This window comes from Bufo gargarizans, chromosome 11 (assembly GCF_014858855.1).
Source record: "Bufo gargarizans isolate SCDJY-AF-19 chromosome 11, ASM1485885v1, whole genome shotgun sequence".
NCBI classification, from domain to species: Eukaryota; Metazoa; Chordata; class Amphibia; order Anura; family Bufonidae; genus Bufo; species Bufo gargarizans.
Genome location: NC_058090.1, coordinates 47,623,265 through 47,637,334, shown reverse-complemented (window position 1 = coordinate 47,637,334; position 14,070 = coordinate 47,623,265). Strand labels below are relative to the sequence as shown.

Here is a 14,070-nt window from a genome sequence, read left to right as displayed (position 1 = left end):
CCCATGTCCCCATAGTGATCCCGCATTGTGGCTCAACAGCATGCTGCCAAATAAAAATATTAGACTCCAACACTTACCTCCATTCCGCTGTCAGCCTTTTCCGGTCTGTGCCCTGAGCTACAGTCAGGTCCATAAATATTGGGACATCGACACAATTCTAACCTTTTTGGCTTAATACACCACCACAATGGATTTGAAATGAAACAAACAAGATGTGATTTAACTGCAGACAGCTTTAATTTGTATCCAAATCAGGTGAACGGTGTAGGAATTACAACAGTTTGCATATGTGCCTCCCACTTGTTAAGGAACCAAAAGTAATGGGACAGAATAATCATAAATCAAACTTTCCCTTTTAATACTTTGTTGCAAATCCTTTGCAGTCAATTACAGCCTGAAGTCTGGAACGCATAGACATCACCAGACGCTGGGTTTCATCCCTGGTGATGCTCTGCCAGGCCTCTACTGCAACTGTCTTCAGTTCCTGCTTGTTCTTGGGGCATTTTCCCTTTAGTTTTGTCTTCAGCAAGTGAAATGCATGCTCATTCGGATTCAGGTCTGGTGATTGACTTGGCCACTGCATAACATTCCACTTCTTTCCCTTATACTGCTTTTGCAGTATGCTTTGGGTAATTGTCCATCTGCACTGTGAAGCGCCGTCCAAATGAGTTCTGAAGCATTTGGCTGAATATGAGCCGATAATATTGCCCAAAACACTTCAGAATTCATCCTGCTGCTTTTGTCAGCAGTCACATCATCAATAAATACTATAGAACCAGTTCCATTGGCAGCCATACATGCCCACGCCATGACACTACCACCACCATGCTTCACTGATGAGGTGGTATGCTTAGGATCATGAGCAGTTCCTTTCCTTCTCCATACCCTTCTCTTCCCATCATTTTGGTACAAATTGATCTTGGTCTCATCTGTCCATAGGATGTTGTTCCAGAACTGTTAAGGCTTTTTTAGATGTCGTTTGGCAAACTCTAATCTGGCCTTCCTGTTTTTGAAGCTCACCAATGGTTTACATCTTGTGGTGACCCCTCTGAAATTCACTCTGGTGAAGTATTCTCTTGATTGTTGACTTTGACACACATACACCTACCTCCTGGAGAGTGTTCTTGATCTGTCCAACTGTTGTGAAGGGTGTTTTCTTCACCCGGGAAATAATTCTTCGGTCATCCACCACAGTTATTTTCCGTGGTCTTCCGGGTCTTTTGGTGTTGCTGAGCTCACCGATGCGTTCCTTCTTTTTAAGAATGTTCCAAACAGTTGTCTTGGCCACGCCTAATGTTTTTGCTATATCTCTGATGGGTTTGTTTTTTCAGCCTAATGATGGCTTGCTTCACTGATAGCGACAGCTCTTTGGATCTCATCTTGAGAGTTGACAGCAACAGATTCCAAATGCAAATAGCACACTGGAAATGAACTCTGGACCTTTTATCTGCTCATTGTAATTGGGATAATGAGGGAATAACACATACCTGACCATGGAACAGCTGAGAAGCCGATTGTCCCATTACTTTTGGGAGGCACATATGCAAACTGTTGTAATTCCTACACCGTTCACCTGATTTGGATGTAAATACCCTAAAATTAAAGCTGACAGTCTGCAGGTAAAGCACATCTTGTGTGTTTTATTTCAAATCCATTGTGGTGGTGTATAGAGCCAACAATGTTAGAATTGTGTCGATGTCCAAATATTTATGGACCTGACTGTATATGCAGCCCAGCTCAGGCAGTGCGATGATGACACGGGCTACATGAACTAGGAATAAATCCTATTAGAGGAAACGGAGGGGCAGGGAGACATCGCCTGACAACAGTGATGCAGTTGAATATGCAGAGATGAGTGTTTACACAATGGAAGCGTACATAACCCTTCTGCTGCCCCCCACTTGCCCCAACCTGCTGGTCCCTGAGGCGATCGCCTCCCCTCGCCTCATTGGCAGTGCACCCCTGGACTCATTCTGCAGTATGTCAATCTATACTGCAGATCTCCGCCAAGGATTTCACCATTTGTGTGGAGGGGGTGAATTCCACAGAAAAACGCCACATATAATAATTTTTTTAAATTTATTTTTTGGGAGGGGGGGGGGGACAGACCATTGTTTTTGTATGGGCAACTTTTTCTGAAAAGCATTTCTGAATAATGACCTGCATGTCTTGTAGTCACTTGGTGTGTACTTATATCTCCTAGTAAGTTGTCTGGAATGGAGGTGCCAACTAAATGGAAAGGCAATCTGAACATCACGTACAGAGTTGGACCCGGGTTTGCATCTCCTTATGAAAAGAGGTGAGGAGTTTTTCATCAAGGCCCATCTTGATAAAATTATGCTTACATCATATTATTTTGTTTAAAAAGGGGTTGTCTATGCAGAAATATCTCCGGTGTATAACTAGGATGAGCCATTAATTGCTAGAATGTAAAGAAGAGCGAATCGATTCGTATTAACAAGAGTTCTTCACCTGTGAGGGGCTGTCCTCTCTGCTGAAGAAGCTGCTCCCTGCCACTTGATTGACAGTGCCAGGCATCTCGCACGGGCCTAATCTTGCACTTGTGCCACTGCTCAAAGTAGCAGCGCAAGTGCAGAGGCTCTGCTTCCAATCTTCTTGTGGAGCAGTGACTATTCATGTGCTGCTCGTGGCGCATGCACAGTTGCTGTAGAAGCTTGTAGAAGTGATAGTGAGAGTCAAATTGGTCAGAACCCATTGTAGGCCTTATCCTATTCCAAGACTTCTCAACTAATCAATATCTGATCAGTGGGTGTCCGACACTCGATCGGCTGTTTGAGCACCATGACCTTCTCGCAGTTTACCAAGCACAGTGCCATACAGCGGCTGTGCTTGGTATTGCAGCTCAGCCACATCCACTTAAATGTGGCAGAGCTGCGCGTATGCAATGTGACTGATGAACATGACATCACTGGCCTAGGGAAAGCTGCAAGAATGCCTTCTTAAACAGCTGATCCGCGGGGGGTCACCGGTTTCGAACCCCCCACCGATCAGATACTGATGACCTATCCAGAGGATAAGCTAAGATGTGGCAAATCTATGCCAACTCACATTGTTTTAAAAGGGAACGTGTCACCACATAGCTTGCTATGAAACTATCTTACATACCAGATGCTCGCATCTCCATACATTTTAAAAGTGTTGGTCCTATTTCCATTAGTGGCCCCATTGTGGGGAAAAATGAAATTACTCTTACTGGTCATTGGATTTCCCATAGCACTGCCCCCCGAGGACAGGAAACATAGAAGCCCAAAATAAAAAGGACTCCTCCTACCTGCTTCAGTTAATGACAGAGAAGACAGATATATGCTTCACACAAAACATTTATATTATCACAAAATAACATGCAAAGAAATCAGTCACATGACAATAATGAAAAAGAAACAAAACAAAAAGTGGGGGAGGGATACCCCAGTGCTGTTGTTGGGGCTATGGGAAATCCAATTACCATCTTTTCCTCATGTCTTCCCAATGGCACTGACAGGAGGATATTAAGAGTACGAAAATCCTAGGGGGGAAGGAGGTGAACAATCCAGAAAGGACCTTACACCCAAAAGTTCTGATTTGCGAGCAAATCTGGTTTATAAAGTTTGACCAAGTTGTAGCTTTACAAATCTGATCTACCGAGGCGAATACATTTTCAGCCCAGGAAGTGGAGATTGCTCTAGTGGAATGTGCTTTGAGTCCTACTGGGCGGGAACATTCTTTTCCTGGTAAAAGAGAACAAAAAAGTAAGTTTTATCCAGCGTGCTATGGAAGCTTTTGAAGTTACCAGTCCTTTATTTTTTTCCCTTGAACTGCCAGATATTCTGAATTCTTGTGTTGCATCCAAATAGGTTAGGAGACATCTTCATACATTCAGATTATGGAATGTTCATTCCAGCTCTGTAGTGGGAAATACACTGAACGAGGTGAGAGATACTTCCTTTTGGCAATTAAGTTTTGAAAAACCTTAGGTAGAAAGGCTGGTGAATGTTTTAACACAATTCTGTCGTTCAAGACAGTAAGGTAAGAGACTTGCATGAAAAAATCTGGATCCCTTACTCCTCTGGCTATGGTATTGGCTAACAAAAACATTGTTTTTAAGGTTGGCAATTTTAAGGGTATCACTTCTAGTGGTTCAAAGGGAGCCTTTCTTAGGACAGAGAGAACCAGATTTAGATCCCACAGAGGTATTTTACAAAATGAGTGGGAGGAAATCTGTCTGTCCTGTTAATAAACCTCCTAACTAAAGGGCATTTCTGCAAGCCTTAGATCCATGAAAGCACTAAGGGGCGCAACCAGGACTTTCTAAGTATGTTCTAAGGCCCTTGTCGAACCCTGCTTGTACTAATATGAGGCCCAGATCTCTAGGCTTTTCTGGATCCCACTTATTTCCTTAGGACAAAAAAGCTATCCAGGTTCTAACATAATTTTAGAAGGGATTTTCCTGTGCAGCAAGGTAGATATCACCTCATCAGAGAGGCATTTAACTTACATACTGTTAAACAAAGCTGTGGGACGTTTGGATGATGAACTGGACCTTGGAAGCTATGTAGTTACAAATTCTCTTCAAGACTGGTGTATAAATTATATGGCCATTTAGGGCTCATTCAGATGATCAACGTTCACATATGAGTGCTGTCCAAGCATAAAATGGACAGCACCCCCATTGAACACTGACCCATTATAGTCAATGGGCCAATTCACATTTGCGACTTTCCACATGGACCATCTGCACGTGCAGAGAAAATTCCATCATGCAACATTTCCAGGCGTGATTTTGTGACAAAAATCACCCATTCAAGGGATAAACAGTAGTAGCACATGGATGCCATCCATTATTTACATTGTGTTTGGTCCTTTCTGCCATTTTTTTTTAAAGATATCATGTTTTAGGTATGTCGTTATTTCCTGCCATTTCCCATAGGCTTCTATACGAGCTGAAAAATGCCAAAAGAACCACTATTCATCAATACTGATCCAAACATTAAGGAATGCATCGTTTAGGCATAAAAATACCTAAAAAAAACAAAGAGCACCATAGATTTTAGATCTAGGGGCTGGAAAGTATAAACAGCAAAGGGCTCAACACTGCCCAGTAATTGGAAAAGGCTACATAGCTGCAGACCCGTCAATGACACAGTGGACGCATGGATGTCTTGAGTGATTATATGTTATAGCTATGTCTCAATTATCCAAGGGGTTCTCCTATTTTCATATATTCTGCAGCTGACTCTGGCTATTAGTGGTTTACTTAGTAGGAAGCAGAAATCCTCATTTAACCTGAAATCGTGTACAATTTCTCTTCCGTGTGCTGCGGTAATTTGTCAGTCCCTTATTGGAGACTCTACAGATGATTCACTTGTAAACTATTTCCCTCTTTGCTGCAGCCATCTTCAGATTGGGGCTCATCAATTCCATTTTACCTTTGTTTATTAGTACTGTAAGTTGGAGCAAGACATCACAATTAGGGATGAGCGAACCCGAACTGTATAGTTCAGGTTCGTACCGAATTTTGGGGTGTCCGTGACACGGACCCGAACCCGGACATTTTCGTAAAAGTCCGGGTTCGGTGTTCGTCGCTTTCTTGGCGCTTTTTGAAAGGCTGCAAAGCAGCCAATCAACAAGCGTCATACTACTTGCCCCAAGAGGCCGTCACAGCCATGCCTACTATTGGCATGGCTGTGATTGGCCAGAGCACCATGTGACCCAGCCTCTATTTAAGCTGGAGTCACATAGCGCCGCCCGTCACTCTGCTCTGATTAGCGTAGGGAGAGGTTTCAGCTGCGACAGTAGGACGAGATTAGGCTGATTAACTCCTCCAAAAGACTCCATCCAGTGATCGATCTGCAGCTGTGGATGATTGAACTGCTGCTATTGAATTGCTCACTGTTTTTAGGCTGCCCAGAGCGTTTTTCAGTCACTTTTTTTCTGGGGTGATCGGCGGCCATTTTGTGTCTTGTGTTGCGCCAGCACAAGCTGCCACCAAGTGCATTTAACCCTCAATGGTGTGGTTGTTTTTTGGCTAAAGCCTACATCAGGGTCAAGCTGTCACACCAAGTGCATTTAACCAGCAATAGTCTGTTTATTTTTTGGCCATATACTACATCAGGGGAAAGCTGCGCCTGTCACCAAGTGCATTTAACCCTCAATGGTGTGGTTGTTTTTTGGCTAAAGCCTACATCAGGGTCAAGCTGTCACACCAAGTGCATTTAACCAGCAATAGTCTGTTTATATTTTGGCCATATACTACATCAGGGGCAAGCTGCGCCTGTCACCAAGTGCATTTAACCCTCAGTAGTGTGGTTGGTCAAGCTGTCACACCAAGTGCGTTTAACCATCAATAGTGTGGTTATTTTTTGGCCATATCCTAGTCTAATTCTGTAAGTAAACGTATACCTGTCACCCAGCGCCTACATACTAGGCCTCAAGTTTATATCCAGCTAAATCTGTCATTACTGGTGTGGCTGGTCAAGTTATTTAGTGTCCGTCAAAGCACAGTTTTTGTTCTGGGTTGAAATACAATTCCCAATTTAGCAATTTCCTAATTTAGTAGTTTCTGCTGTATCAGGCCTACTTTAAATACATCCCTAAAAGGGTATATCAGATTCAAGGTGCACATAGGGTCATTCTGAATAACTTCACACACACGCTACTGTGCATTTCCACGTCTAATTCTGTCAGTAAACCTATACCTGTCACCCAGCGCCTAAATACTAGGCCTCAAATTAATATCCAGCTAAATCTGTCGTTACTGCTGTACTGTTGTGGCTGGGCAAGTTATTTAGTGTTTGTCAAAGCACATTTTTTGTCCTGGGTTGAAATACAATTCCCAATTTAGCAATTTCCTAATTTAGTGGTTTCTGCTGTATCAGGCCTACTTTAAATACATCCCTAAAAGGGTATATCAGATTCAAGGTGCACATAGGGTCATTCTGAATAACTTCACACACACGCTACTGTGCATTTCCAAGTCTAATTCTGTCAGTAAACCTATACTTGTCACCCAGCGTCTAAATACTAGGCCTCAAATTTATATTCAGCTAAATACGTGGTTACTGCTGTGCCTGTATTAGTGTAATACGGTACCTAAATAGATAGCCAGATAGTGTTAGGTGTCTGTAAAAAAAGGCCTGAATTTGAATTCAATACATTGGGCCAAATAATATTTTTGTTGTTGTGGTGAACGATAACAATGAGGAAAACATCTAGTAAAGGACGCGGACATGGTCGTGGTGGTGTTAGTGGACCCTCTGGTGCTGGGAGAGGACGTGGCCGTTCTGCCACAGCCACACGTCCTAGTGTACCAACTACCTCAGGTCCCAGTAGCCGCCATAATTTACTGCGATATTTGGTGGGGCCCAATGCCGTTCTAAGGATGGTAAGGCCTGAGCAGGTACAGGCATTAGTCAATTGGGTGGCCGACAGTGGATCCAGCACGTTCATATTATCTCCCACTCAGTCTTCTGCAGAAAGCGCACAGATGGCGCCTGAAAACCAAGCCCATCAGTCTGTCACATCACCCCCATGCATACCAGGGAAACTGTCTGAGCCTCAAGTTATGCAGCAGTCTCTTATGCTGTTTGAAGACTCCGCTGGCAGGGTTTCCCAAGGGCATCCACCCAGCCCTTCCCCAGCGGTGGAAGACATAGAATGCACTGACGCACAACCACTTATGTTTCCTGATGATGAGGACATGGGAATACCACCTCAGCATGTCTCTGATGATGACGAAACACAGGTGCCAACTGCTGCGTCTTTCTGCAGTGTGCAGACTGAACAGGAGGTCAGGGATCAAAACTGGGTGGAAGACGATGCAGGGGACGATGAGGTCCTAGACCCCACATGGAATGAAGGTCGTGCCACTGACTTTCACAGTTCGGAGGAAGAGGCAGTGGTGAGACCGAGCCAACAGCGTAGCAAAAGAGGGAGCAGTGGGCAAAAGCAGAACACCCGCCGCCAAGAGACTCCGCCTGCTACTGACCGCCGCCATCTGGGACCAAGCCCCCCAAAGGCAGCTTCAAGGAGTTCCCTGGCATGGCACTTCTTCAAACAATGTGCTGACGACAAGACCCGAGTGGTTTGCACGCTGTGCCATCAGAGCCTGAAGCGAGGCATTAACATTCTGAACTTTAGCACAACCTGCATGACCAGGCACCTGCATGCAAAGCATGAACTGCAGTGGAGTAAACACCTTAAAACCAAGGAAGTCACTCAGGCTCCCCCTGCTACCTCTTCTGCTGCTGCCGCCTCGGCCTCTTCCTCCGCCTCTGGAGGAACGTTGGCACCTGCCGCCCAGCAAACAGGGGATGTACCACCAACACCACCACCACCTCCGTCACCAAGCATCTCAACCATGTCACACGGCAGCGTTCAGCTCTCCATCTCACAAACATTTGAGAGAAAGCGTAAATTCCCACCTAGCCACCCTCGATCCCTGGCCCTGAATGCCAGCATTTCTAAACTACTGGCCTATGAAATGCTGTCATTTAGGCTGGTGGACACAGACAGCTTCAAACAGCTCATGTCGCTTGCTGTCCCACAGTATGTTGTTCCCAGCCGCCACTACTTCTCCAAGAGAGCCGTGCCTTCTCTGCACAACCAAGTATCCGATAGCATCTGTAGCAAGGTCCACCTAACCACAGATACGTGGACCAGTAAGCACGGCCAGGGACGCTATATCTCCCTAACTGCACACTGGGTAAATGTAGTGGCAGCTGGGCCCCAGGCGGAGAGCTGTTTGGCGCACGTCCTTCCGCCGCCAAGGATCGCAGGGCAACATTCTTTGCCTCCTGTTGCCACCTCTTCCTTCTCGGCTTCCTCCTCCTCTTCTTCCACCTGCTCATCCAGTCAGCCACACACCTTCACCACCAACTTCAGCACAGCCCGGGGTAAACGTCAGCAGGCCATTCTGAAACTCATATGTTTGGGGGACAGGCCCCACACCGCACAGGAGTTGTGGCGTGGTATAGAACAACAGACCGACGAGTGGTTGCTGCCGGTGAGCCTCAAGCCAGGCCTGGTGGTGTGCGATAATGGGCGAAATCTCGTTGCAGCTCTGGGACTAGCCGGTTTGACGCACATCCCTTGCCTGGCGCATGTGCTGAATTTGGTGGTGCAGAAGTTCATTCACAACTACCCCGACATGTCAGAGCTGCTGCATAAAGTGCGGGCCGTCTGTTCGCGCTTCCGGCGTTCACATCCTGCCGCTGCTCGCCTGTCTGCGCTACAGCGTAACTTCAGCCTTCCCGCTCACCGCCTCATATGCGACGTGCCCACCAGGTGGAACTCCACCTTGCACATGCTGGACAGACTGTGCGAGCAGCAGCAGGCCATAGTGGAGTTTCAGCTGCAGCACACACGGGTCAGTCGCACTGTGGAACAGCACCACTTCACCACCAATGACTGGGCTTCCATGCGAGACCTGTGTGCCCTGTTGCGCTGTTTCGAGTACTCCACCAACATGGCCAGTGGCGATGACGCCGTTATCAGGGTTACAATACCACTTCTATGTCTCCTTGAGAAAACACTTAGGGCGATGATGGAAGAGGAGGTGGCCCAGGAGGAGGAGGAGGAGGAAGAGGGGTCATTTTTAGCACTTTCAGGCCAGTCTCTTCGAAGTGACTCAGAGGGAGGTTTTTTGCAACAGCAGAGGCCAGGTACAAATGTGGCCAGCCAGGGCCCACTACTGGAGGACGAGGAGGACGAGGATGAGGAGGAGGTGGAGGAGGATGAGGATGAAGCATGGTCACAGCGGGGTGGCACCCAACACAGCTCGGGCCCATCACTGGTGCGTGGCTGGGGGGAAAGGCAGGACGATGACGATACGCCTCCCACAGAGGACAGCTTGTCCTTACCCCTGGGCAGCCTGGCACACATGAGCGACTACATGCTGCAGTGCCTGCGCAACGACAGCAGAGTTGCCCACATTTTAACGTGTGCGGACTACTGGGTTGCCACCCTGCTGGATCCACGCTACAAAGACAATGTGCCCACCTTACTTCCTGCACTGGAGCGTGATAGGAAGATGCGCGAGTACAAGCGCACGTTGGTAGACGCGCTACTGAGAGCATTCCCAAATGTCACAGGGGAACAAGTGGAAGCCCAAGGCCAAGGCAGAGGAGGAGCAAGAGGTCGCCAAGGCAGCTGTGTCACGGCCAGCTCCTCTGAGGGCAGGGTAAGCATGGCAGTGATGTGGAAAAGTTTTGTCAACACGCCACAGCTAACTGCACCACCACCTGATACGCAACGTGTTAGCAGGAGGCAACATTTCACTAACATGGTGGAACAGTACGTGTGCACACCCCTCCACGTACTGACTGATGGTTCGGCCCCATTCAACTTCTGGGTCTCTAAATTGTCCACGTGGCCAGAGCTAGCCTTTTATGCCTTGGAGGTGCTGGCCTGCCCGGTGGCCAGCGTTTTGTCTGAACGTGTATTCAGCAAGGCAGGGGGCGTCATTACAGACAAACGCAGCCGCCTGTCTACAGCCTATGTGGACAAGCTGACGTTCGTAAAAATGAACCAGGCATGGATCCCACAGGACCTGTCCATCCCTTGTGCAGATTAGACATTAACTACCTCCCCTTAACCATATATTATTGTACTCCAGGGCACTTCCTCATTCAATCCTATTTTTATTTTCATTTTACCATTATATTGCGAGGCTACCCAAAGTTGAATGAACCTCTCCTCTGTCTGGGTGCCGGGGCCTAAATATATGCCAATGGACTGTTGCAGTGGTGGGTGACGTGAAGCCTGATTCTCTGCTATGACATGCAGACTGATTCTCTGCTGACATGAAGACAGATTCTCTGTTATGGGACCTCTCTCCTCTGCCTGGGTGCTGGGCCTAAATATCTGACAATGGACTGTTGCAGTGGTGGCTGACGTGAAGCCTGATTCTCTGCTATGACATGCAGACTGATTCTCTGCTGACATGAAGCCAGATTGTCTGTTACGGGACCTCTCTCCTCTGCCTGGGTGCTGGGCCTAAATATATGCCAATGGACTGTTGCAGTGGTGGCTGACGTGAAGCCTGATTCTCTGCTATGACATGCAGACTGATTCTCTGCTGACATGAAGACAGATCCTCTGTTACGGGACCTCTCTCCTCTGCCTGGGTGCTGGGCCTAAATATATGACAATGGACTGTTGCACTGGTGGCTGACGTGAAGCCAGATTCTCTGCTATGACATGCAGACTGATTCTCTGCTGACATGAAGCCAGATCCTCTGTTACGGGACCTCTCTCCTCTGCCTGGGTGCTGGGCCTAAATATATGACAATGGACTGTTGCAGTGGTGGCTGACGTGAAGCCTGATTCTCTGCTATGACATGCAGACTGATTCTCTGCTGACATGAAGCCAGATCCTCTGTTACGGGACCTCTCTCCTCTGCCTGGGTGCTGGGCCTAAATATATGACAATGGACTGTTGCAGTGGTGGCTGACGTGAAGCCTGATTCTCTGCTATGACATGCAGACTGATTCTCTGCTGACATGAAGACAGATTCTCTGTTACGGGACCTCTCTCCTCTGCCTGGGTGCTGGGCCTAAATATATGCCAATGGACTGTTGCAGTGGTGGCTGACGTGAAGCCTCGTTCTCTGCTATGACATGCAGACTGATTCTCTGCTGACATGAAGCCAGAGTCTCTGTTACGGGACCTCTCTCCTCTGCCTGGGTGCTGGGCCTAAATATCCGACAATGGACTGTTGCACTGGTGGCTGACGTGAAGCCTGATTCTCTGCTATGACATGCAGACTGATTCTCTGCTGACATGAAGCCAGATCCTCTGTTAAGGGAAATCTCTCCTCTGCCTGGGTGCTGGGCCTAAATATATGACAATGGACTGTTGCAGTGGTGGCTGACGTGAAGCCTGATTCTCTGCTGACATGAAGACAGATTCTCTGTTACGGGACCTCTCTCCTCTGCCTGGGTGCTGGGCCTAAATATATGCCAATGGACTGTTGCAGTGGTGGCTGACGTGAAGCCTGATTCTCTGCTATGACATGCAGACTGATTCTCTGCTGACATGAAGCCAGATTGTCTGTTACGGGACCTCTCTCCTCTGCCTGGGTGCTGGGCCTAAATATATGCCAATGGACTGTTGCAGTGGTGGCTGACGTGAAGCCTGATTCTCTGCTATGACATGCAGACTGATTCTCTGCTGACATGAAGACAGATCCTCTGTTACGGGACCTCTCTCCTCTGCCTGGGTGCTGGGCCTAAATATATGACAATGGACTGTTGCACTGGTGGCTGACGTGAAGCCAGATTCTCTGCTATGACATGCAGACTGATTCTCTGCTGACATGAAGCCAGATCCTCTGTTACGGGACCTCTCTCCTCTGCCTGGGTGCTGGGCCTAAATATATGACAATGGACTGTTGCAGTGGTGGCTGACGTGAAGCCTGATTCTCTGCTATGACATGCAGACTGATTCTCTGCTGACATGAAGCCAGATCCTCTGTTACGGGACCTCTCTCCTCTGCCTGGGTGCTGGACCTAAATATCTGACAATGGACTGTTGCAGTGGTGGCTGACGTGAAGCCAGATTCTCTGCTATGGGACCTCTCTCCAATTGATATTGGTTAATTTTTATTTATTTTATTTTTATTCATTTCCCTATCCACATTTGTTTGCAGGGGATTTACCTACATGTTGCTGCCTTTTGCAGCCCTCTAGCCCTTTCCTGGGCTGTTTTACAGCCTTTTTAGTGCCGAAAAGTTCGGGTCCCCATTGACTTCAATGGGGTTCGGGTTCGGGACGAAGTTCGGATCGGGTTCGGATCCCGAACCCGAACATTTCCGGGAAGTTCGGCCGAACTTCTCGAACCCGAACATCCAGGTGTCCGCTCAACTCTAATTACAATCTAACTACTAAAATGTAGATAACTTCTTGTCTTAAGATTTTTGCTTTAAGAGAGCCCAATATGCATATGCATATATCTTCAGCTTAAAGGGGTTGTTCCACAAAACTGTAATTAGACTTACCGGTAGGGGCGTAGCTATAGAGGGTGCAGAGGTAGCAGTCGCTACCGGGCCCAGGAGCCTGAGAGGGCCCAAAGACCCTTGTGCCACATAAGAAGACACAGGTATTATTGAAAGTGATTGCTGGTCAAGTTACACCTCTGGCTGGAGGGAAGGGGTTAGGTAAAGAATTTGGCATAGGGAGGAGTTGGGGGGTGCCGTTTCAATTTTTCAATTTTTGCCTCCCTGGCCACAAAGCACTGAGGGAAGGGGGTGCCCAAGCTGAAATCTTGCACCAGGGCCCATGAGCCTTTAGCTATGCCCCTGCTTACCGGTAATTCTGTTTCCTTGAATCCAACATAACGGCCACAAGTGAGATTGACCCTTGACCTAAGTAGGGGCAGGAATACACAGAGAGTTTAAAATGCCCCCACCCACAACCTCCCTCAGTGTTTGTAAATTACCAAGGTGGGTGGAAACTACTTTTCCTTTCTCTATATTTTTCTCTTTTTTTTATTTACTTCATACAACTAGAAAAAAAATATATATATTTTTGAGTATTTGCTTAATACCCAGTGTAAAAAATAAATAAAAATATTTTTTATATATATATATATATATATATATATATATATATATATATATATATATATATATACACACACACACACAGTGCCTTGCAAATGTATTCACCCCCCTTGACTTTTTCGTATTTTGGTGCCTCACAATCTGGAATTAACATGGATTGTTTGAAGATTTGCATAATTTAATATACAGTACATGCCCACAACTTTGAAGATTATATATATATATTATTTTTTTTTTTATTGTGAAGCAACAAATAGGACAAGATAACAGAAAAAGTCATGTGCATAACTATTCACCCCCCCCCCCCCCTTCCCCTAAAGTCAATACTTTGTAGAGCCACCTTTTGCGGCAATCACAGCTCCAAGTCGCTTTGGATAAGTCTCTATGAGCAGTTGCCACATCTTACCACTGGGATATTTGCCCATTCCTCCTTGCAAAACTGCTCCAGCTCCTTCAGGTTAGATGGTTTGCGCTTGTGAACAGCAATCTTTAAGTCTGACCACAGATTTTC

The 14,070-nt window shown here is 46.7% G+C and overlaps 1 protein-coding gene across 2 annotated transcripts in view; it reads left to right on the top strand.

The window, feature by feature from the left end:
- LOC122922105 (N-acetylated-alpha-linked acidic dipeptidase 2-like) overlaps positions 1–14,070 on the top strand; it is a 160,497-nt gene that overhangs the window by 81,879 nt on the left and 64,548 nt on the right. For both annotated transcript variants that reach the window (XM_044272577.1, XM_044272579.1), the window contains one exon: positions 2,204–2,299. In XM_044272577.1, coding sequence (XP_044128512.1) covers positions 2,204–2,299 — 96 coding nt within the window. The remainder of the gene's footprint in view (positions 1–2,203; positions 2,300–14,070) is intronic.